The sequence below is a fragment of the Hypanus sabinus genome, chromosome 25 (assembly GCF_030144855.1).
Source record: "Hypanus sabinus isolate sHypSab1 chromosome 25, sHypSab1.hap1, whole genome shotgun sequence".
Classification (NCBI taxonomy): Eukaryota; Metazoa; Chordata; class Chondrichthyes; order Myliobatiformes; family Dasyatidae; genus Hypanus; species Hypanus sabinus.
In genome coordinates this window covers 17,512,257-17,535,374 of record NC_082730.1, presented here as the reverse complement: position 1 = coordinate 17,535,374, position 23,118 = coordinate 17,512,257, and the positions used below count along the sequence as shown (strand labels likewise).

At 40.6% G+C, this 23,118-nt stretch overlaps 1 protein-coding gene across 2 annotated transcripts in view; it reads left to right on the top strand.

The window, feature by feature from the left end:
• The window catches only part of pik3c2b (phosphatidylinositol-4-phosphate 3-kinase, catalytic subunit type 2 beta), a 167,578-nt gene that overhangs the window by 30,508 nt on the left and 113,952 nt on the right, over window positions 1-23,118 (top strand). For both annotated transcript variants that reach the window (XM_059950209.1, XM_059950210.1), the window contains exons 3-5: window positions 906-1,006; window positions 3,421-3,575; window positions 10,934-11,054. In XM_059950209.1, coding sequence (XP_059806192.1) covers window positions 906-1,006; window positions 3,421-3,575; window positions 10,934-11,054 — 377 coding nt within the window. The remainder of the gene's footprint in view (window positions 1-905; window positions 1,007-3,420; window positions 3,576-10,933; window positions 11,055-23,118) is intronic.

The window sequence follows — 23,118 nt, the reverse complement described above, 5'->3', positions numbered from 1 at the left end:
CTTTTGTCATCATTTATGCTCCTCTCATGCCTCCTCCTATCCTTCCCCATCAATGAACATAAACCCTTATTCTCCCTTTTTCCTTATCTACATTTATTTTTGATGCCATTACTAAATCTGCTTGGTGCTCAATTTTAACACCAGATCATTTCTGTATCTAATAAATATGATGTATAAAGATATGATTAAGCTGCTCTTTGCTTTTTAATATTCACTGTCTCATTCCAATCATCGTGTATCATAATCTTTGCCATATGTCTCTTTCATGTGGTATTTTTGCATTTTTGGATAAGGTTATAGATCATAAGCTTACTGAAGCTAATCTAGAGGAAACAACAGAACCGGGAGTTTAAGCAGTGTTTATCATAAATTGGCTGCACATCGTCTAACACTTCTGCATGAAGAGTGCTTGATGAAGCATTACTTGTGTACCTCTAGTGCCAAGCAACTAAGAAGAGTCCCACACGGTTAGATGTAGAGACATATAGAGATATAAGAGACTGCATGTGCTAAAATCTGGAGCATAAGACTAACTGCCCAGATCAGACAGCACCTTTGGACAGAAATGGGCAGTCAACATTTCATCCAACAGCTTGTATTGTGTTGCAGTGATATGAATGTATAAAGAAGGGGGAAATATTGTCTTCTGGATAAGGCACTAAGTCGATAAGATTTCATTGAAGCTCTTATATCGCAGTAAAATTAGACAAAAACAACTTTCTTACTGGCTGTGAGCCTTCCAAAGTTCTCCCTTCCACCTCAAGAGAAGAAAATAAAGTCTATTTTTCTTCAACCGAGGGCTCACTGTTAATCTTCTATTGTGTTCCTTTTTGTAAATAAATTAAGAAAACATTTTAATGATTTCATTTTAATACAGCTGCAATATTAAATATCTTCTGTTGCAGGGTTCCTTTCACCAAACCTTCGAGACGGGAAGCTATGAGCTACTAGAAGTCTCAGAGGAGCGGAATGAGGAGGTTGCAGCATTCTGTCACATGCTGGATGTGTAATTATCTTTTTTTAATTGAGACTTTCCACTTCTATTGACCTTGAATAGTGCAGTTTGTTTTGACCTTGTGTGATGATGTTTGTGTTATTTCTTAATTGTGTAATATTATTTAACTGAAGTGGATGTGCAGTTTTGTATCTGAGAATTAAAAAGTTCTTTCGTTTTTAACCTTGGGAATTGCAAATTGAATACAAATTATTATTAATTCAACAAAGTGAGCATTCAAAACAAGGAGGTTGTGCTTTAATTTAATTCTGTGAGGGAATTCTTGCCTTTTTTAGTAGGGGTGTTGAGTTTAAGAGCAAGAATGGTGTGCTGAAATTGTATAAAACTTCAGTCAAACTGCACCTGGAGTATGTGTGAATTTCTGTTTACCCCATGTTAGGAAGGATGTGGAGAGGGTGCAGAAGAGGTTTACCAGAAAGCTGCTTGGATTAGAGGGTATAAGCTATTAGGAAAGGATGGACAAGTTTGGGTTGTTCCTGCTCAAGCATCAGTGCTATGGGAAGACCAGATAAAATGCTGAGAGACTGTGAAACACCAGTTGACATACTATTAAGGTTAAAGGGGGAAAGATTTTTAGGCAGAGAATGATAGATGCTGGGAATAGATTACCAGATAAAACTGTGGAATTAGGAAATCTGGTGGACTTTGAGACTTTTAGATAGACACTTGAATATGAAGCGAATAACAAGTTATGGATGATACACAGGAGGAAGACATTTTGTATTATTTGGCATCAAGAATGGCGTAACATCATGGGCTGTACTATCTTCTATTAACTTTTCCACAGTTTTAATATCCTAGGTTGAATTGTGATTTCAAGTCGGGGACAAATTGGATAAAGAACAGCAAAAGTTAGATTTTCCTAATTATCTTATCAATTTTATTTGATATACTTGTAAGTGAAGGAACTGTTGTAGTGATCTACGATACCCTGGTGATGATTTACCAATGAGCCGCTGCAGTTTTTGGATGCAGCTGGAAAGCATAATGCTTTCAACAAAGTCTGTCTGAATCCTGTTCTGGCCGGAATAGAGTTCCTTCTCTGAGCTGAAGTAGTTAATTTATTTCCTAATGGGTTTTGCTCCATCAACAAACATCGTCCAAAGTCAGCACAGTTTAGCAAACCTGCTCAAAGTTGCCATAACAGAGCACGGTCTAAACTTGGGAGCCTTCGCTTTGTGGCTTTGGTATTAACAATTTCAAAATAGGAGGAACCTTGAATATCTATCCTTGCATTTCCCCATGTCATGTCCCTTCATCCAAGTGATATGAATGCATTTAGTCTTTTATTCTCTATATGTAATAAGTTCAAAAATAGTTGCAGCAATAGTAAAGAGGGAAATGTTTATTGTGGAGTAATGATGATAAGTGAATGCATGTTCAGCAGGCAGTAATGCAACACTGGAGTTTTAGAGAGGCTTTGTTTGAGTAGTGTTTCCACTTTGGCTGCAGCCAGCAAGCTTGCAGGAATTCTTGTAAACACCATAGCCCCAGTAAAAGATTGGACAATTTTGCATCCTTGTGCTTGCAGGTTCTGGAAATCTAAATTTTCCAGAGATTTTATTATTTTATTTCTAATAAAATATTAGAAATAGTTGGTTAATATCTGTGGAGAGGGGAACATTCCTAATAAAATAATAAGAGAAGGGTAAAGTCAGAAATCGAGTTAGTTTAAGTTGAATGGAAGAAGAGGAAGGAAGCAAGGATAAGAACGTAAGAAATAGGAACAGGAGTATAGGAGTAGGCCATCTGGCCTGTTGAGCCTGTGGTAGGGTAGATAATGTCTGTGGCAGGGTGGAAACCAAGGGAAAATGAATAGCCAAATGGTGGTGGTGCTGGCTCAGAGAGGGTTGTGAAGGTATGTTAATTTCTTTGGAGCTCATGATAAAATGCACGTTTTGTCATTTGATGAATGAGTTGGTCAATGCCCTAGCTTTCATGTCAAGAATTCTATGAAGTATGGAAGGACAGTGGGGCTCCCTGGGTACCAGTTGGCAATGCACTTTGTTATTTTTTACTAGAGGTAAAGCCCTTCTGGCTCAATGAGTCTATGCTGCCCATTTACAGCTATCTGACCAATTAACCTACTAACCCATACGTCTGGAATCTGGGAGGAAACGGGAACACCCTGAGAAAACCCACATAGTCACGAGGTAAAATGTAAAAACTCCTCACAGACAATAGCAAGAAATAAACCCGGGTCAGTGGTGCTGTAATAGCATTATCTAATTATGCTACCATGATGCCCTACCAGGCACATTCTTCAGCAAATTAAAGCATATAAATATTTAAAGATTATTACTTGGCTGTGTGATATACTCTGTATGATAATATGAACTTTCTCAAGAAAGTTGGTGGAGTAAAGTTTAGAATCTGTAATTGGTTTCTTTCCTCTTTTTTAATAGGCTCCGAGTTGGCTATACCTGTGAAAGAGGTGAGAATGTGGGATTAATTTGGAGTCCAATTGTCATCCGAAATGACCAGCACGGCGATGGCATCAGTGTGAAAGTTACTGTGTCCGCTAGCAGTCTGTCAGAGCCACTTACATTCACATGTGATGGTGAGTTTCAGATTTGGCACAGAGTTGTTCCATTGTTAGAAAACATCTAATGTACGTAACAAGGATTACATGTTGTTTAATTGAGCCATGTGGATTTTTTTTTACTTTGTTTATAGTATTTGGAACATATTAAATGAGCTCATTGTTGGGTGCATTCTAGTCCAGTTCAATAAAATGTCAGCAAATTGTTTCCCTTTGTTAAATGATCAAACCTTTATTGGCAGGAGATTCCATGAAATGTCGTCATTGTGATTTTTGCTCTTTGAACTATACTTGCCCTGTGATTCGCATAACATTCAGTTTCTTATATCAATAAGTTTTATTTAACGACATCAAATCTGGCATTTTTGTTTGAAATGGCTAATATTTATTGTAAATTTCCCAATTGTTCTCTGAACTGAATGGTTTGCTGGGTCATTTCAGACCCAACCATTTGGTGAGTATGGAATCATCTGCTGATCAAAATCAGCTGATTTCTTTCCTTGAAGAATATTAATAGGTTTCCTGATATTTATAGCAATCCAGTGGTTTTGTGGTCACCTTTATTGATGCTTGCTTTTTTTCCTCCCAGATTTATAATAGCATGACTTCTGACGTTCCAACTGTTTCTGTAGGATTTGTACTTGTATAATCAAAATCAATCCACCAGACCTCTAGCTCCTCATCCAGTAATTCAGTCACTATATTTCCAATAACCACTTAAATTAGTGACAGGAAGCTTTTCATTTAATCAGCTGGTCTCGACCAGTATGGGAGCATTTGGCCCCTTAGTGGGTAACTTGATTGGGAGGGGGTCAAATTGGAAGAAACTGAAAGAACTGAATTCCTAGTTTCTGCAGTTGGATTCATTCTAATCAACCTTTTGCAAAAAAAAAAGTGAAATGTTTTGTTTCAAATGCTGAGAGATAATGAGGCCTTCGAAGAATATCTGGCCCAAAGCAGCCTCCTTGATTGGCATACCATTAGTCACCATAAATATCCTCTTCCCACCACCACAGGTATATCATTACTGCAATGTGTGGCACCCACAAAATGCATTGTATTTATTCACCTCGGTTACTCTGATAGCATTTCCCAATCCTGCAACCTCTGCCACCACAAACAGCAAGCCCAGTAAGAATGTAAGGACAACATAAATAGGAGAAGGAGTCAGCCATCCGCCCCATTGAACCTGCTGTGCCATTCATAAAGATTATGGCTAATCTGGCCACTTACCTGCTCTTTCCTCACAACCCTTTAATTTTTGCTGAGGTAGCTTCTAATGCTCCCATGGGCAGAGAACTCCACAGATTCACTATTTTCTGTGAAAAGCAGCTTCTCCTCATCTCTGTCCTAAATCTATTCCCCCAAATCTTGAGGGTATGTCTTCTAGTTCTAGTCTCACTTGCCAGTGGAAAAAAAATTCCTGCCTCTGACTTTCATATCCCTTTCATAATCTTATGTTTTTATACAATCCCTCTTATTATTCAGAATTCCAGTGAGTATAGTCCCAGGTGACTCAATCTCTTCTCATAGATTAATCCCTTCATCACTGGGGTCAACCCAGTGAACCTTCTCTGTGCCGCCTTCAAAGCCAGTATATATTTCCTGAAGTAAGGAGATCAGAACTGCCTGCAATACTCCAGGTGTGCCGGCCTCACCAGTACCCTGTATACTTGCAGCATATACTCCCTCTTACATTCAATCCCTCTGGCAACGAATGCCAACATTCCATTTGCTTTCTTGATAACCTGATACACCTACAAACGAACCTTTTGTGTTTCATGCACAAGCACTCCTAAATCCTTCTGCACAACAGCAAGCTGCAATCTTTCACCATTTAAATATTACCTGACCTATTTTTTCCTTCAAAAATGGATGACCTCACATTTACCAACATTGTACTTCATCCTGCAGTCCCTTGACCACTCACTTAACATCTGTATTTTTCTGCAGTCTTTTTGCATCCTCCGTGCAATTTGTTTTTCCAGTCAATTTAGGGTCATTGGCAAATTTGGATGGGACATTGAGCATGAGACAGGAAGTCATGTTGCAGTTTAATACTGGACAGCAAAGATGCACACTACAGGATGCTCTTTATTGATTATAGCTCAGCATTTAATACCATCATCCTCTCAAAACTAATCAGTAAACTCCCAAGACCTGGGCCTCAATACCCCCTTGTGCAATTGAATTCTGGGTCTCCACACTTGCTGACCCCAGTCAGTTTGGATTGGCAAAAGCATCTCTAGGCTCAGCAAGATGCTCAGAGACCTCTGCTTTCATCCTGCCTTTTGTAGCTGGATCCTGGACTTCCTGACAGATTGCTGGTAGGTAGTAAGTGTGGGCTCCCTCACCTCTGCCCCTCTGACCCTCAACACAGGTGCCCCTCAGGGCTGTGTACTAAGCCCCTGTCTTTACTTTCTGTGTACCCGAGACTGTGTCGCCACCCACAGCTCCGGTCGGCTAATTAAATTTGCTGGTGACACTACAGTGATGGGCCTAATCTCAAATAATAATGAGCCAGCCTGCAGAGAAGAAGTCGTCACCCAAACACAGTGGTGTCAAGAAAACAATCTCTCCCTCAAGGTTACAAAAACAAAGGAGCTGGTTGTGGACTACAGGGGGAATGGAGATAGGCTAGCCCCTATTGACATCAATGGATTTGGGGTTGAGAGGGTGAACAGCTTTAAGTTCCTGGGCATAAACATCACCAAGGAACTCACGTGGTCTGTACATAGCGGATGTGTGGTAAAGAGGGCACAACAGCACCTCTTTCAACTCAGACGGTTGAAGAAGTTTGGTATGGGCCCCCAAATTCTTTCTAAAGGGGTACAATTGAGAACATTCTGACTGGCTGCATACGGGCCTGCATACTGGCCTGCTACAGGAATTGTACTTCGCTCAATTGCAGGACTCTGCAGAGAGTAGTGCGGATAGCCCAGCGCATCTGTGGATGTGAACTTCCCACTATTCAGAACATGTACAAAGACAGGTGTGTAAAAAGGGCCCAAAGGATCATTGGGGTCCCGAGTCACCCCAACCACAAAATGTTCCAGCTGCTACCATCTGGGAAACTATCCTGTTGTACATACTATTTATTATAAATTACTATACCTTGCACATTTAAATGGATATGTAATGTGAAGATTTTCACTCCCTCATCGACAAAAGACGGTCAACTGTAGGCCAGTTTGCTTACATCTGTAGTTGGGAAAATGCGTGAAGCTGTCATTAAGGAAGGAATAGTGAAACATTTAGAAAGGAGTGGTTCCACTAGACAAGCGCAGCATGGATTCAGAAAGGACAGGTCCTGTTTGACAAACTTACTGGAGTTCTTTGAGGACATAATGAGTGCAGTGGATAGAGGCGAACAGGTGGATGTCATATACTTGGATTTCCAGAAGGGGTTCGATAAGATGCCGCAGAAGAGACTTATAAATAAGATATGAACGCATGGAGTCAGAGGAAGTGTATTGGCATGGATGGTGGATTGGTTAACCAATAGAAGGCAGAGAGTTGGTATATGCACAGCACGCTGGAGAAACTCAAAAGTTCGAGCAGCATCCATGGAAACAAGCAGTCAACATTTCGGGCCGAGACCCTTTGTCAGGATGCTGCCCAACCTGCTGAGTTCCTCCAGCGTGTTGTGCATGTTGCTCTGACCCCAGCATCTGCAGTGTATTTTGTGTTAGAGAGTTGGTATAAATGGTGTTTGTCCGGTTGGCAGTCCGGTGAGTGGGGTGCCGCGGGGGTTGGTGCTGGGTCCGCAGCTGTTTACAATTTACATTTATGATTTGGAAGAGGGGACTAAGTGTAGTGTAGCAAAATTTGCTGATGACACTAAACTGAGTGGTAAAGCAAATTGTACAGAGGATGTGGAGAGTCTGCAGAGGGATATAGATAGGTTAAGTGAGTGGCCCAAGGTCTGGCAGATGGAATACAATGTTACTAAATGCAAGATCATCCACCTTGGAAGAAATAAAAGAAAAACAAGTTATTATTTAATAGGTGAAAGATTGTAACATGTTGTTGTGCAGAGGAGCTTGGGAGTGCTTGTTCATGAATCGCAAAAAGTTAGCTTGCAGGTATAACAGGTTATTAAGAAGGCAAATGGAATGTTGGCCTTCATTGCTAGAGGGATTGAACTTAAGAGCAGGGAGGTCATGCTGCAACTATGCAAGGTACTAGTGAGGCTGCACCTAGAGTACTGTGTGCAGTTCTGGTCTCCATACTTGAAGAAAAATATACTGGCTTTAGAGGCAGCGCAGAGGAGGTTCACCAGGTTGATTCCAGAGATGAAGGGGTTAACCTATGAGGAGAGATTGAGTTGCATGGGACTATACTCTCTGGAGTTCAGAAGAATGAGAGGGGATCTTATAGAAACATACAAAATTTTGAAAGGGACAGATAAAAGTAGGAAAGTTGTTTCCATTGGTAGGTGAGACTAGAACTAGGGGACATTGTCTCAAGATTCAGGGGAGAAGATTTAGGATGGAGATGAGGAGAAACTATTTTTCCCAGAAAGTGGTGAATCTGGGGAATTCTCTGCTCAGGGAAGCAGTTGAGGCTTCCTCACTAAATATATTTAAGAAAAAGTTAGATAGGTTTTTACATAGTAAGGAAATTAAGGGTTATGGGGAAAAGGCAGTTTGATGGAGCTGAGTTTACAGACAGATCAGCCATGATCTTATTGAATGGCGGGGCAGGCTTGATGGGCCGGATGGCCTACTCCTGCTCCTATTTCTTATGTTCTTAGGCATGTGAAGGATGTAAGTAATAAAGACAATTTAATTCAATTCAAATTCAATTCAATTCAATCTCCACCAGCACAGAAGCACCACAGGGCTGTGTGCCTAGCTCCCTGCTCTACTCACTTTACACCAATGACTGTGTGCTAAGTACAGCTCCAACACCATTTATAAGTTTGCTGATAACACCACTGTTGTGGGCTGTATTATAGCTGGTGATGTATCACCATACCAAAGGGAGACTGAAAATTTGGCTGAGTGGTGTAATAACAACAATCTCTCACTCAATGCCAATCAAACCAAGGAACTGATTGAAGACTTCAGGGGAGGGAAACAAGAGGTCCATGAGCCAGTACTCTTTGGAGGATCAGAGGTGGAGAGAGTCAGTAACTTTAAATTCCTAGGTGTCACTATCTCAGAGGACGTGTCCTGCACCCATCATATAAACATATTGCAAAGAAATCATGACAGCATTTCTACTTCCTCAGGAGTCTATAGAGATTGGGCATGTCATCAGAAACCTTGCCAGACTTCTATAGGTGTGCCGACTAGCTGCATTATGACCTGGTGTGGGAATACCAATACGTTTGAGTGGAAAATCCTACGAAAGGTAGTGGATTCGGCCCAGTACATCATGGGTAAAAACCACTGAGCACATCTACATGAAACAGTCCTATAGAAAAGCAGCATCCATCATCAAAGATTCTCACCACCCAGCTCTTTTCTCGCTGCTGCCATCGGGCAGAAGGTACAAGTGCTCAGGACTGACCCCACCAGGTTCAAGAATAGTTGCTACCCCTCAACCATCAGCCTCTTGAAGAAAAGGGGAAAACTACACTCGTTCTACTTCCCACAACCAATGGTCCCACTTTAAGGACTCTATCTTGTTATGTCATGCTCATTATTTATTACTATTTATTTATATTTTTATTTGCACAGTTTGTTGTTCATTGATCCTGTTTGCAGTTGCTATTCTATAGATTTGTTGAGTATGCCCAAAGGAAAAAGAATCTCAGGGCTGTATGTGGTAACATGTCTGTACCCTGATGATAAATTTTCATTTGGACTTTGAATTTAATAATACTTTTATAAGGCTGTGCTGGCAGTATTGCACACATTTATGGTTGAGGCATTACAGGAGGGATATTGAATGCTTTGAAAAGGGAACAGACGAGAGTTTCCAGGATGCTGTCTGGATTAGTGTATGTGTTATAAGGAGAGGCTGCACAAACTTGGATTGCTTTCTATGGAGGAGGGGAGGCTGAGGGGAGCCCTGGTAGAAGTCTATAAAATCATAAGAGACATTGACAGAGTAGACAGTTTTTTTTCCCAAGGGTGAAATGTCGAATTGTAGATACATGGGAATACCGCCGTGTCTGTGTCTCTTTACCGCCACCAGCAGCAGCATCCCCTCCACCATATCCATGTTCCTTTACTGCCACCTTGCCTTCCCAATGAATCTCAAAACTGGCACTCACTACCTACTGAGGTGTGACTTGGATTTGCATGCAAACACGTAGTATTTACATGTGAGTGCCTTATTTACAAATGCAGAGTTCATGCTGTTTAAATGTTGGCAGTTCGTCACCACCATTTGTCTCAAGTTCCAAATCTCACTTGTGTGATTAAATAAGACAAACTGTACATTCTTCATAACTGAGAAGATAGTATTTACTGAAAAGTTATTTGACGCTGCAGCACCTTGAATTGAATTTTTATCTCAATTAAAGTTTAAAAAAATACTGACATCTCCACATTTATCACTGTAGATGTGGCCTTGGGAAATAGCAGGCAGGATATAGTCTCGTAAAGTAAGTTTGGTCTCCTGATGCAGGATTTTTAAATCCACTCTTAGTATTGCTGGTATTAATTTATCAATTTACTTGATGTTGACCTCTGGTCCTTTTGTTACCTCTAAATTCTCTTGGCTGGCCTTCTATCTTGTTCACAATATAAACCCATACTTAAAGTTCTTTTGCCTACCACCTTTGTCATCAAGCAGTCTCTTAATTTGAAGAATATTACTCAGCCTTTCAAATATTTCAATACAGTCAGCCTCTACTGAAATCTAAGAGTCTTTACAGCTTTCTCGCTGAAGGCATGAACATTGATTTCTCCAGCTTCCAGTAATTTCATTCCTTCCCCCCACCACCCGACTCCTCTTCCATTCCCCATTCTGGCTTCCCTCTTGCATCCTCTTTTCCTTACCTGCCTATCACCTCCCTCTCGTGTCCCTCCCCCTTCCATTTCTCCATGGTCCACTTTCCTGTCCTACCAGATTCCTCCTTCAGCACTTTATATTGTCCACCTGTCACTTCCAGTTTCTCACTTCTCTTTCTGCCCCTCACCTGGCTTCACCTATTGCCTGCCAGATTATACTCCTTCCGTCCTAACCTTTTTGCTTCTTCCCCCTTCCTTTCCAGTTGTGATGAAGCGTCTTGGCCCAAGTTGTTGACTGTTTAGTCCTTTCCATAGATGCTGCCTGACCTGCTGAGTTCATTCAGCATTTTGTGTGTGTTACATGGTGAGGTATTTTATAGCTAATTGGTAACAGAACTAGAGGAAAGACCAATAAGGGCACTTTTAAAATGCAAGTTTATTGGTAGTGATTTTTGCTTTGTTTCCCAGGGGGCTCCACCGTGGATCTCATTATCTATCAAACACTCTGCTATATTTATGACGATCTCGGAGGCATAAATGTTGACAACTTTATCTTGAAGATCTGCGGATTGGAAGAATTTCTTCAGAAGTAAGTTGCTTGCTAAAGATTTAGCATGTAAATGAGTAGTCTATATGTGGACATAGAAAGTCATAAAGGATTTGTGTGATGCATTGCAGAGCATGTAGAGTCACAAATGGAGGTAACTGGCAAATGGTTTAACATGGCTAGTTACTTACAATAATCTTTTCACTTATTTGTCAGTGTCATTTTGTAATTGGAATTGGTTTCTTGCTTGGAATGTGAGGATTCTCCCCCCTACCAGATTTTCCATTTAAATTTTTTCTTTCTTCCCTGAAATTGCTTACTTTTCCCTAGACAATTACATATTGTAGTCCACACCTCTACTCTGTTAAAGACTCTTCTTCATTCGTGAGCCCAAGGATATACAAGCGTTTTGGTTTAAGTTACTGGCTTAGTATCTAGACTCATACTCATAGAATCCCACCATCAGAATCAGGTTTAATATCACCAGTATATGTCGTGAAAGTTGTATTGACTTCATGGCAGTAGTACAATGCAACACATAATAGAGAAAAAGAACTGTGAATTATAGTTAATGTGTGTGTATGTCTATATATATATATATAGAAAAAATTTATTAAATAGGTAGTGTGAAAATAGAAGTAAAGAAAGTGAGGTAGTATTCATGGGTTCAACATCCATTCAGAAATCAGATGGCAGAAGGGAAGTTCCTGAATCGCTAACTGTGTGCCTTCAGGCTTCTGTACCACCCTCCTGATGGTAGCAATGAGAACGAGGCATGACCTGAGTGATGCGGCTTCTTAAGGAAGGATACCGCCCTTTTGAGGCATCGTTCCTTGAGGATGTCCTGGATACTATGGAGGCTAGTGCTCACGATGGAGCTGACTAAGTTTACAACTCCCTGCACCTTGCTTTGATCCTGTGCAGTAACACCACCACCCCCTCCCCCCATACCAGACGGTGATGCAGCCGGTTAGAATACCCTTCATGGTACATCTGTAGAATTTTTCGAGTGTTGTGGCTTTCAAGTAATTAAATAAATTTTGGTTAAAAAGCTAGTAACAGAATTCGTGTCACCAGCTGATTGTCAGAGGCCAGATTGTCATTCCTTCTCACTAGTTCCAATTTCAAAGTACATTTCTTATCAAAGTATATATACTATATACAACCTTGAGATTTGTTTCATTACAAAATAAAGAATCTCAATAGAACCTATTTTTTTTAAAAAAGACCATCAAACAGCCAATGTTCAGAGGGAAAAAACAAATTGTGCAAACAATAAGAGTAAGCAAGTAACATTCAAGATTGAAGTTCATGAAAGTGAGTCCACAGCCATAAAGCTGTCACCGCTGATCCAGGAGCCTGTTAGCTGCAGGCCACAGTCTCAGTTTAGTGTAGACAAGTAAATCTTGCCAAGCAGTGAGCTGAAAACCGGCTAAGCAACTGGTTATTCCTCTCTCTTTCGGGCCCCACCACCTTGATTTAGCTCGTTTCCGACCTTTCCAGTCTGACCTAGCACTTACGTCGGTCAATCATTGGCTTAGTCCTCGCCCTCGAGCTCAGGCCCCACTGCCACGATTCAGCCTCACCTCTGTTTTGCCGCTTCAAATCAGCTCCCAGTCCTCTCCAACAATGGCCATACATTGGCTCGCTCTCAGGTCTGGGATGCAAAAGGGAAAGGACCAAAGAAGAAAGAATCTGATGGGAGAGGAGAGTGGACCGTGGGGTTTATACTTCCAGTTTAAATAGGTACCACATAAACACTAGAGTCTGCTCGGCAGCTTCTGATTCCAGTTTTCCTTTAAACAAAATTCTATTTGCAGTCTCTTAATTTTTCAGTTTGTTTAGTGCATGACAGTTTCTATCCAATGCAGCTGTTAAATTTTTTATTTTGGAAGCAAACTAGTTATAGGCAGCTGTTGTGTGTGTGTGTGCACGCACGCGCACCTTTTATCAGCATATGCAGGAACATATTCAAAGTTCAAAGTAAATATATTATCCAAGTACATATACATCATATATAGTCCTGAGGTTCATTGTCTTGTGGGCATTCTCAATAAATCCAATAACCATAATAGAACCAATGAAAGACCACACAACAGGACCTACAGCCAATGTGCAAAAGACAGCAAACTGCAAATATGAAAAAAGTAGCAATAATAATTAAGCAATAAATATTGAGAACTTAAGTTGAAGAGTCCTTGAAATTGAGTACATAGGTTGTGGGAACATTTCATTGATGGGGCGAGTGAAGTTATCCTGTTCAGTTCAAGAGCCTGATGGTTGAGGGGTAATAACTGTTCCTAAACCTGGTGGTCCTGAGGCTCCTGTATCATCATCCTGATGGCAGCAGTAAGAAGACAGCTTGATCTGGGTGGTGAATGCTGCTTTCTTGTGACAGTGCTCAATAGTGGGGAGGTCTTTACCTGTAACAGACTGGGCCTTATCGGCTACGTTTTGTAGGACTTTCCATTCAAGGGCATTGGTGTTTTTTTTCCCCCCAGGCTGTGTTGTAGCCAGTCAATATACTCTCCACTACACATCTATTGAAGTTGTCAACATCTTAGATATCATACCAAATCTTTGCAAACTGAGGAAGTAAAGGCACTGCTATGCTTTCTCTGTAGTTGCACATAACAACTTTTTGGAATGAGGAATTTAAAGTTGTTGACCCTCACCACCTCTGATTCCCCCCATGAGGATTGTCTCCTGGACTTCTGGTTTCCTTCAGGACCTCCTCCTGAAGAAAATGATCATTGCTGACATTGAGTAAGAGGCTGTTGTGGCATCAATCATATGCTGATTCATACCACCTTTGATGGCCTATGACAGTGGTGTCATCAGCAAGCTTAAATTAGTCATAAGTGTAAAGTGAGTAGAGCAGGGGGCTAAGCACAGAGCCTTGTGGTGCACCTGTGCTGATGGAGATTGTGGAGGAGATGTTGTTGCCAGTCCGAACTGACTGCGGTCTGCAAGTGAGGAAGTCACAAATCCAATTGCACAAGGAGGTATTGAGGCCAAGGTCTTGAAGCTTATTGATTCAATTTGATGGAATGATTGTAGATAAAGAGCATCCTGGTGTTTGCATCTTTGCTGAGCATTGATGTAAACATACATACAATTTGTGCACATGTGGACTGAAATATGACACTCATGCAGACAGACATGTGCATATAGAAAAATGACCGTCTTTTTGCATGAGCACGTGGTCTTGTCTTTTTCTGCATGAGCATGTGTTTGTCTTTTTCTGTGAGTGCAGATAAATCCAGTGGTTTGTGCATGCAATTGCTTGACTGGTAACTTTTTCCATGTGTATACACAAAGTTTTTGTATGATGTCCCCTAAGTACTATTGCCTCAGACATTGTAGAATTTAGAAGATTGAGGGGGGATCTTATTGAAACGTATGAAATTCTAAAGGGATTGGAAAGGATAGATGCAGGAACGTTGTTTCGGATGTTGGGGAAGTCAGAACGAGGGGTCACAGTTTAAGGATAAAGGGGAAGCCTTTTAGGACCAAGATGAGAAAAAACTTCTTCACACATAGAGCGGTGAATCTGTGGAATTCTCTGCCACAGGAAACAGTTGAGGCCGGTTCATTGGCTATATTTATGAGGAAGTTAGATATGGCCCTTGTGGCTAAAGGGATCAGGGGGTATGGAGAGAAAGCAGGTACAGGGTTCTGAGTTGGATGATCAGCCATGATCATACTGAATGGCGGTGCAAGCTCGAAGGGCCGAATGGCCTACTCCTGCACATATTTTCTATGTTTCTATGTACTGCTTGAACTGCATGTAGTCCAGAAAATCCAGGAGAGCAAATTTATTTTGTTGAAAGGAACATTCTAATCACAAAGCAGTCAAAGTATGTGTCTGATTTTTTTTTTGAGAGTACAGGGGAACTTCCATTCAAATTTGCATTTTGATTGTGTTGAAAATGGTTTGATACCTCTTTGTGACTGCTGTCTTCCCCCAGATGAACAACTTTTTGGAAGGAGCAAATATAACATTCAGTGAAAAACTGCAGAAATGAAGAAATTCTGGAAATCTGGAGTAACACCCACAAAATGATGGAGGAACTCAGCAGGTCAGGCAGTATCTGTGGAGAGGAATGAATATTTGACATTTCGAGCCAAGACCGTTCAACAGTCACAATGCTTTCTTCCCCTTCCTTTCCAGTCTTGGCTGAAATGTTGGCCGTAATGTTGGCCGTTTCTTTCCCTCCATAGATTCTGCCTGATCTGAGTTCCTCCCATGTTTTGTGTGTTTCTCTGGAAATAAAAGAAGTTCTTATAATCCCTCAAACATGTTCAGCCATTCAAGGTTAATTATACATGGGTAATTTATGCTTTGAGTTGTTTCCTAACATATCTTTTGAATAAAGAGGGAATCGATGGGTGTGAGGGGATGGCAGGTATGTACAGCTGAGGGTAAGCAGGTATGATTGTGATTTTGTTGAAAGTTAGTGCAGACGTTCTCCTCCCATGCCTTTGTTTTAACCTGAAATTAGGCTGACAGTAAGTGTTTCTGCTTCACTGTTCTTTCATGATATGCATTGTTAGATGTGCCCACGTGATTCAGGCACCCTCTGGGGCAATTACTGGTGCTGTGTGCATGTGCAGCTGAGACCCTGCATTACTGTGAGAGGCCTGCAGCGATTAATCATGCAGCTTCCATACATAAACCAAAATGCTGGCACTTTGACTAATGTGTGCGATTATGCCCAGCATTTGAAACAAACCTCCTCCTCGTGACAGGATATGTGACATTGAAAGATAAGCGTGTATCTGATTGTTAATTGTACAAGCATGGTAGGTGCAACATCCTGTGTTTCAAGCAGTCCCACTGGGGAGGTGGCAAAACACAATCTCTGTCAATAAACAATTTTTAAAACTCAAATATTTCAGAGCACTTTCCCTAACACTGAAGAGCTTGTTGAACTCCGAATCATTTAATTACATACACTCGGTGGTCGGCTTATTAGATACCATGCGTGGTCTTCTGTTACTGTAGCCCACCCCCTTCAAAGTTTCAAAACGTGCATTCAGAGATGCTCTGCTGCCCACCACTGTTGTATTCCGTGGTTATTTAAGTTACTGTTGCCACCCTGTCAGCTTGAGCCAGTCTGGCCATTCTCCTTTGACCTCTCTCATTAAAAAGGTCTTTTCACCCACAGAACTGCCGCTCACTAGATGTCTTCTTGTTTAACTGCACCATTCTCTGTACATTTTATTGACTGTTGTCAGTGAAAATCCCAGGAGATCAGCAGTTTCTGAGATACTCAAATCACCCTGTCTGGCATCAACAATTATCCCATGGTCAGAGTCACTTGAATCACCTTTCTTCCTCATTCTGATGTTTGTTCTGAAGAACAACTGAACCTCTTGACCATGTGTGCATGCCTTTGCACATTGAGTTGTAGCCACGTGATTGGCTGACTAGATATTTGCATTAATGAGCAGGTGTACAGTTGTAGCTAATAAAATAGCCACTGAGTGTAGTGTGGTTTCTCCCTTTCAAGGTGTTCAAAGAACAATTTTCCTCTGAAGGTGTCACCAAAATGTTAAGCATTTGTTTTTAAAAGGGAAGGGGGATCTTGCCATCTCAGCTCATTAGGACCAATTTGTTACTTGAATCTTTTTGAATCAGCCCTTTTCAAATAGTCCGGGGCATCTTGAAATAGATTAACAAAGTCATAGTGTAATGAGTTATTTGGAAGACATTATTTCTGACAAGGTGATAGATAGGACCTGTACTCACTGCAATTTAGAAGAATGAGAGGGAGATCTTATTGAAACCTATCAAATGCTGAAAGGCTTGATAGGGTGGATGTGGATAGGATGTTTCCTATGGTGGGAGAGTCTAAAACCAGTGGACACAGCCTCAGAATAGAGGGGCATCTTTTAATAATGGAGATGAGGAGGAATTTCTTTAGCCAGAGAGTGGGGAATCTTTAGAATTCTTTGCCACAGGCAGCTGTGGAAGCCAAGTCTTTATGCATATTTAAGGCAGAGGTTGAAAGATTCTTGGATGGTCCAGACATGAAAGGGTACTGGGAGAAGACAAGATATTGGGGTTGAGAGGAAAATTGGATCAGCCATGTTGAAATGGTGGAACAAATTCGAAGGGCCAAATGGCCTAATTCTACCCATGTGTCTTATGGAAACCCATCAAGTGCTGAAAGGCCGAATTAGAATGGATGCAGAGAGGACATTGCAATAGACAACAGGTGCAGGAGTAGGCCATTCGGCCCTTTGAGCCAGCACCGCCATTCACTGTGATCATGGCTGATCATCCACAATCAGTACCCCATTCCTGCCTTCTTCCCATATCCCTTGACTCTGCTATCTTTAAGAGCTCTATCTAACTCTCTGTTGAAAGCATTCAGAGAATTGGCCTCCACTTCCTTCTGAGGCAGAGCATTCCACAGATCCACAACTTTCTGGTTGAAAAAGTTTTTCCTCAACTCTGTTCTAAATGGCCTACCCCTTATTCTTAAACTGTGCCCTCTGGTTTTGAACTCCCCCAGCATCGGGAACATGTTTCCTGCCTCTAGTGTGTCCAATCCCTTAATAATCTTATATGTTTCATATTGTGGGGGCGCCTGGGACCAGCTGGCAGACCTCAGAATAGAGAGATGCACATTTAGAACTGAGATGGGGAGGAATTTCTTCAGCAAGAGGGTGGTGAATCTATGGAATTTGTTGCCACGGTGGCTGTAGAAGCCGGGCCATTGGGTGTATTTAAGGCAGAGGGTGTAAAAGTTTATGGGGAGAAGGCAGGAGAATGGGGTTGAGAGAGAAAATGGATCAGCCATGATGAAATGGCAGAATACACTTGATGGGCAGTTTGGCTGAATTCTGGTCCTATCTCTTATGGACAAAGCAAGGCATTCTCTGTACAGTACTGAACTGTACTTAAATTACTGTCCTCAAGTCTGTGAATGACCTCCAAACCCACAATATTGGTCTTAAGTGAGAATGTCAAGCCAGATCTACCAAGATCAATCAGATGGTTGCTAACACCGTAGGATAAACTTTGTGGACTTGAAATTAATTCATCAGGGACTCCTGCTGAATATCAGGGCTGAAATGTTATGTACAGAGCAAGGAATGCCCTGCATCCATTATAACTTACCAAGGTGAAGATCAATATGGATACAGTCCCTGTATACGTGTCCTCTATCTCATGATGCACAGCTACCTCTTTCAAGTCATGCTGGTTATTTACCATTCTTACTGAGATGGTTAATTATAAGGATGTTGCCTGTAATACTTTAAGGATATTGCCAATTTTGGCTAATTTGTTCTTTCATCTCCTTGCTTTCCTTATTGCTTCAGTTTGCTTGCAGTTATTAGATAATCCTTATCCCCCACCCATCCTCAGAACTTCCTTATAATAAGGTCAATTGAACTTGTACTCTTGGATTTACCACTGCATGAATAACAGTTTAATGAGGATTCAGGAATGAGCCATATTACAAAGTGCATTTGTCCTCTGTGATAAATGGAAAATGAGCCAAGCCCAGGACTGCAAATTTAAACTGTGTTCTCCTTTATTTTAAAATAAAAAGCCTCAGTTCTCAATAATCGTTTATTCTATGGGTCACAGCTGGGAGTAGCCTGCAGCATCCCACTTTCAACTTCCAATACCCAAAATTACAACATCACTGAGACTGTTTAATTTCACTCTGGATGACAATAGTTTCACAATCATCCATCCTACGCAGATTTGGTCACAGAGGCATAGAAAGCTACAGCACAGAAACAGGTCCTTTAGCCCAATTAGTCCATGCCGAGGCATTTAAACTGCCTAGCACCACCAACTTGTGACCAGAGCCCTCCATACCCCTCCCATTGATGTATCTATCCAAACTTCTCTTAACTATTTGTTATGTAACACTTTTTAATTTTGTTTTGGTGGTTTGAAGGAAAATGTGTAGCCCCTTTGGTCTCTTCCTACTCTTGGAACTTTGTGTTGGCGCATGGCCAAGTGGTTAAGGCGTTCGTCTCGTGATCTGAAGGTCGCTAGTTTGAGCCTCGGCTGAGGCTGCATGTGTGTCCTTGAGCAAGGCACTTAACCACACATTGCTCTGCGACGATACCAGTGTCAAGCTGTATGGTCCTAATGCCCTTCCCTTGGACAACATTAGTGGCGTGGAGAGGGGAGACTTGCAGCTTGGGCAACTGCCGGTCTTCCATTAAAAAAAAACCTTGCCTAGGCTTGCACCCTGGAAACTTACCAAGGCACAAATCCATGGTCTTTCAAGACTAACGGAGGCCTTCTACTAAACAATCCAGTTCCTCACTTGTTTTCCTTGTAGTTTGTTCTCCCTCACAAATTCTCCCTCCATCAATTCTTCTTTACTGTCTTTACTGCATGTAATCTACAGTGCCAATTATTCAGCAAGTTTTTTTTAATAACAGGTTTAGTATATAACCAGCATATACCATGAAATTTCTTGTCTTTATGGCAGCAGAACACTGTATACATAATAATAGAGAAAAAATGTGAATTACAGTAACTATACTGTCCCAACAGTATAGTTGTTATAAAGAAGGCAAGGCAGCAGCTCTACTTTATTTAGGAGTTTCAAGAAATTTGGCATGTTAACAAATACAGTACACTCAAAAACTTCTATAGTTGTACCGTGGAGGGCATTCTGATAGGCTGCATCACTGTCTGGTATGGAGGGACTATTGCACAGGACTGAAGGAAGCGGCAGAAGGTTGTAAATCTAGTCAGCTCTATTTTGGTTATTAGCCTACACAGTACCCAAGACATCTTCAGGGAGCGATGTCTCCGAAAGGCAGGGTCCATTATTAAGTACCTCCAGCACCCAGCACCTTTTCTCACTGTTACCATCAGGTAGAAGGTACAGAAGCCTGAAGGCACATACTCAGCGATTCAGGAACAGCTTCTTCCCCTCTGCCATCCGATTCCTAAATGGACCATGAATCTTTGGACACTACCTCACTTTGTTAATATATGGTATTTCTGTTTTTGCACATTTTTTAAAAAATCTACTCAATATACGTAATTGATTTACTTGTATATTTATTATTATAATTTTAATTTTATTTATTTATTTTTCTGTGCCAGATTATGTATTGCATTGAACTGCGACTGCTAAGTTAACAAATTTCATGTCACATCCCAGTGATAATAAACCTGATTCTGATTCTATATACTGTATATTAAATAGTTAAATTGAATAGTGCAAAAATAGAAGTAAAAAAAAGCAGTGAGGTCATGTTCATGAGTTCAATGTCCATTCAGAAATCGGATGGCAGAGGGGAAGAAGCTGTTCCTGAATCACTGAGTGTGTGCCTTCAGGTCTCTGTACCACCTGACTGATGATAGCAATGAGAACAAGGCATGACCTGGTCTTTAATGATGGATGCCGCCTTTTTGAGGCATCAGTCCTTGAAGATACTACGGAGGCTAGTGCTCATGATGGAGCTGACAAAGCTTGCAGCTTATTAAGCTCTGCAGTTTATTTCAATGCTGTGCAGTAGCGTGTCCCCCCCCCCCCCACCCCCCTGCTGCAGTGATGCAGCCAGTTAGAATGTTCTCCATGGTACACCTGTAGAAATTTGAGCGTTTCTTTGGTGACAGACCAAATCTCTTTAAGCTCCTAATGAAATATAGCCGCTGTCGTGCCTTCTTTGTAGCTGCATCGATATGTTAGGCTCAGGATAGATCATCAGATATTGATACCCGGGAACTTGAAATTGCTCATTCTTTCCACTTCTGATCCCTCCAAGGACATGGTCATGGGGAAGAGCATGAGCACTCATGGCCAGAACTGAACGTTTCCAGGACACAAACACGACGTGAGGTTTGTAATGAATACTCCTGGAAAGGAGATGATACAGTGTGCGAATAAAACAAATAGTCAAGAATAATCCTTTCTCTGAGTCCTTACAACTCAGCAGTCATCTCTCCCTCTTTATTGCAGCAATAAAAGTTTTCAAATCAATGCAGTAAGGATCTAGACCCCAGTGTAGAACCTAAGAACACTCCACAAGAATTGTAATGTCAGCCCAAAGAAAAGTATCCTTTCCCTCAGTTTTAAATCCTTTTCATTCCTCTGGTGCAGATATGCTTCCTTCAACACGTGCTGTTATTTATTCTTTGTCTTGCACAGCATCTTGTCAGAACCAAAGTCCAGAACCTATATGCATGTTCCATTCTTAAAAGCAGGCAATTCCTTTGCAAAGTTCAATTAATCAGGTATGATCTATCCTTTTTTTAAAAAAAATCCATGTCAGATTACGAACTCAATCCTTTATAATGCTTTGTAAATCTACCAATATCAGTCCAAGCACTACGCTCCTGAAGGTGGTGCAGAATCAGGGTAATACCATTCAGTGAATTGTTTGCCAAGGATCCTTTTATCTGTTTCTGAATGTGATACAACGGCTATGAACCAGCAGAGTGTCGGATATTTACAGAAGCTATAACTGGAGGATTTCCTTCCTGTCTGTTCTGAGAACAACTCCTTGAGATGATGTTAAAGCTATCATCTATCGAATGTTGTTGCTCTGTGAAATCTCATCTGTAAACCTGGATGCCTCAAGTTCCAAATGTTTTTTTGAGCATTTTTTGTTCTTTTAGTTTCAGCAACCCCACATTAGGTTATTTTGCTTGTTTCTGGTTTAGTCAAGATGATTAATACTAATTAGACATTGAACCCATGAACATTACCTCAAACGTTTTTATTTTTGCACGACTTATTAAATTTAACTAATTATATAGATATAATGAAATTCACATTTTTTCTAGTATTATGTATTGCATTGTACTCCTGTCGCAAAGACAACAAATTTCATGACATACTCTATGCCAATGATATTAAACCCGATTTTTGATTTTGATACTAATTAAAGCAATGTACTTGTGTATTTCTTAGAAATCTTGCCTGCTTTGTCATATATTGTGTTACTTTTGTACTGGTGTTGCTGACATTATTGCAAAATGATATTTTGGAAGGCAAAAGTGCACGACGCTAAACAAAATTGGATCAACATTTTGCATTTTTCAGAGAAAGATAATTCATAAACAAATTAATTGAGTTAATCAAATGTATTAATTTGTGTCAGTCAAGAATCATTGTTTATTAGGTTTCTTAATTTAGGAATCATGTGCTTTGTGTTTTTAATGACTATTAATTGATTAAAATTTGGTTGCAGTAAAATTAATACTTTAAAAAAAATAGAAGTAAAGCTGGTGTTTGCATGAAGACTCATTCATTTAAAAAAACATATTGCATTAGCTAATGAGAGTGGTTGAAGAGTTTTTTTTTACCTGATTTTTCTGTAATCTGGGTGCCATGACATCATATCTCTCTCTAGTATCCAGGCAATAAGCTGTTGTTCTAAAATTCATGTCTGTCTTATTAGTTCAGTCCTTTGACCTAATCTTTCTCGAGTTTCTTCAACTTGCCTGCCCAGTCTCAGCTGGCACTTGGGTTCAAACTCATTAAAGTAGCTTGTAATTAGATGTGAACACCTGCTTATGGTAGTCACACAGTTTCTCGGCCTTCCTTAGCTGTAACTGTATATGCATGACTCATAGTAGGATAATTGCCTTTTAATGTCAAATGCCAATTCAAAATCCAAGCATGTTCTTTTAATGATATATGTCTATTATTTTATATAAATTTGAAGAAACAACCTTGTGCTGCTTACATTTTTAGCCGCTGGTATAATGACATATGCTTGTGGAACTGTCAGTTAGAATGTGGGTATGATACAGTTCTCTGTCAGACAGTGTGTATGGCTGGAACTTAGTGTCTGAAAATTTGGTGGAGGCTGAAATAATCATCAGTCACATTATTTTAAAAGTGCTCTGACAGTAGAGCTGCAGAACTAAGACCAGTGGAACTGGGAAGAGGGATTAATCCAAGTTGTTTTTTTGGCCTGGGGTCTATAATGGTACAAGTGACCTCTTTAGGTGCTCTAATCTTATGTGGTTCTTTGAATTCTATTTACACCTTACAATTGTCTACAATCCAAATGTGTTATCCTTTGGAGACTGAAACTTTTTTCCTCATATCTCTGATTAAAGAAGATTTTAATTGATCCTTGTCAGCCAAATACTCTGTTT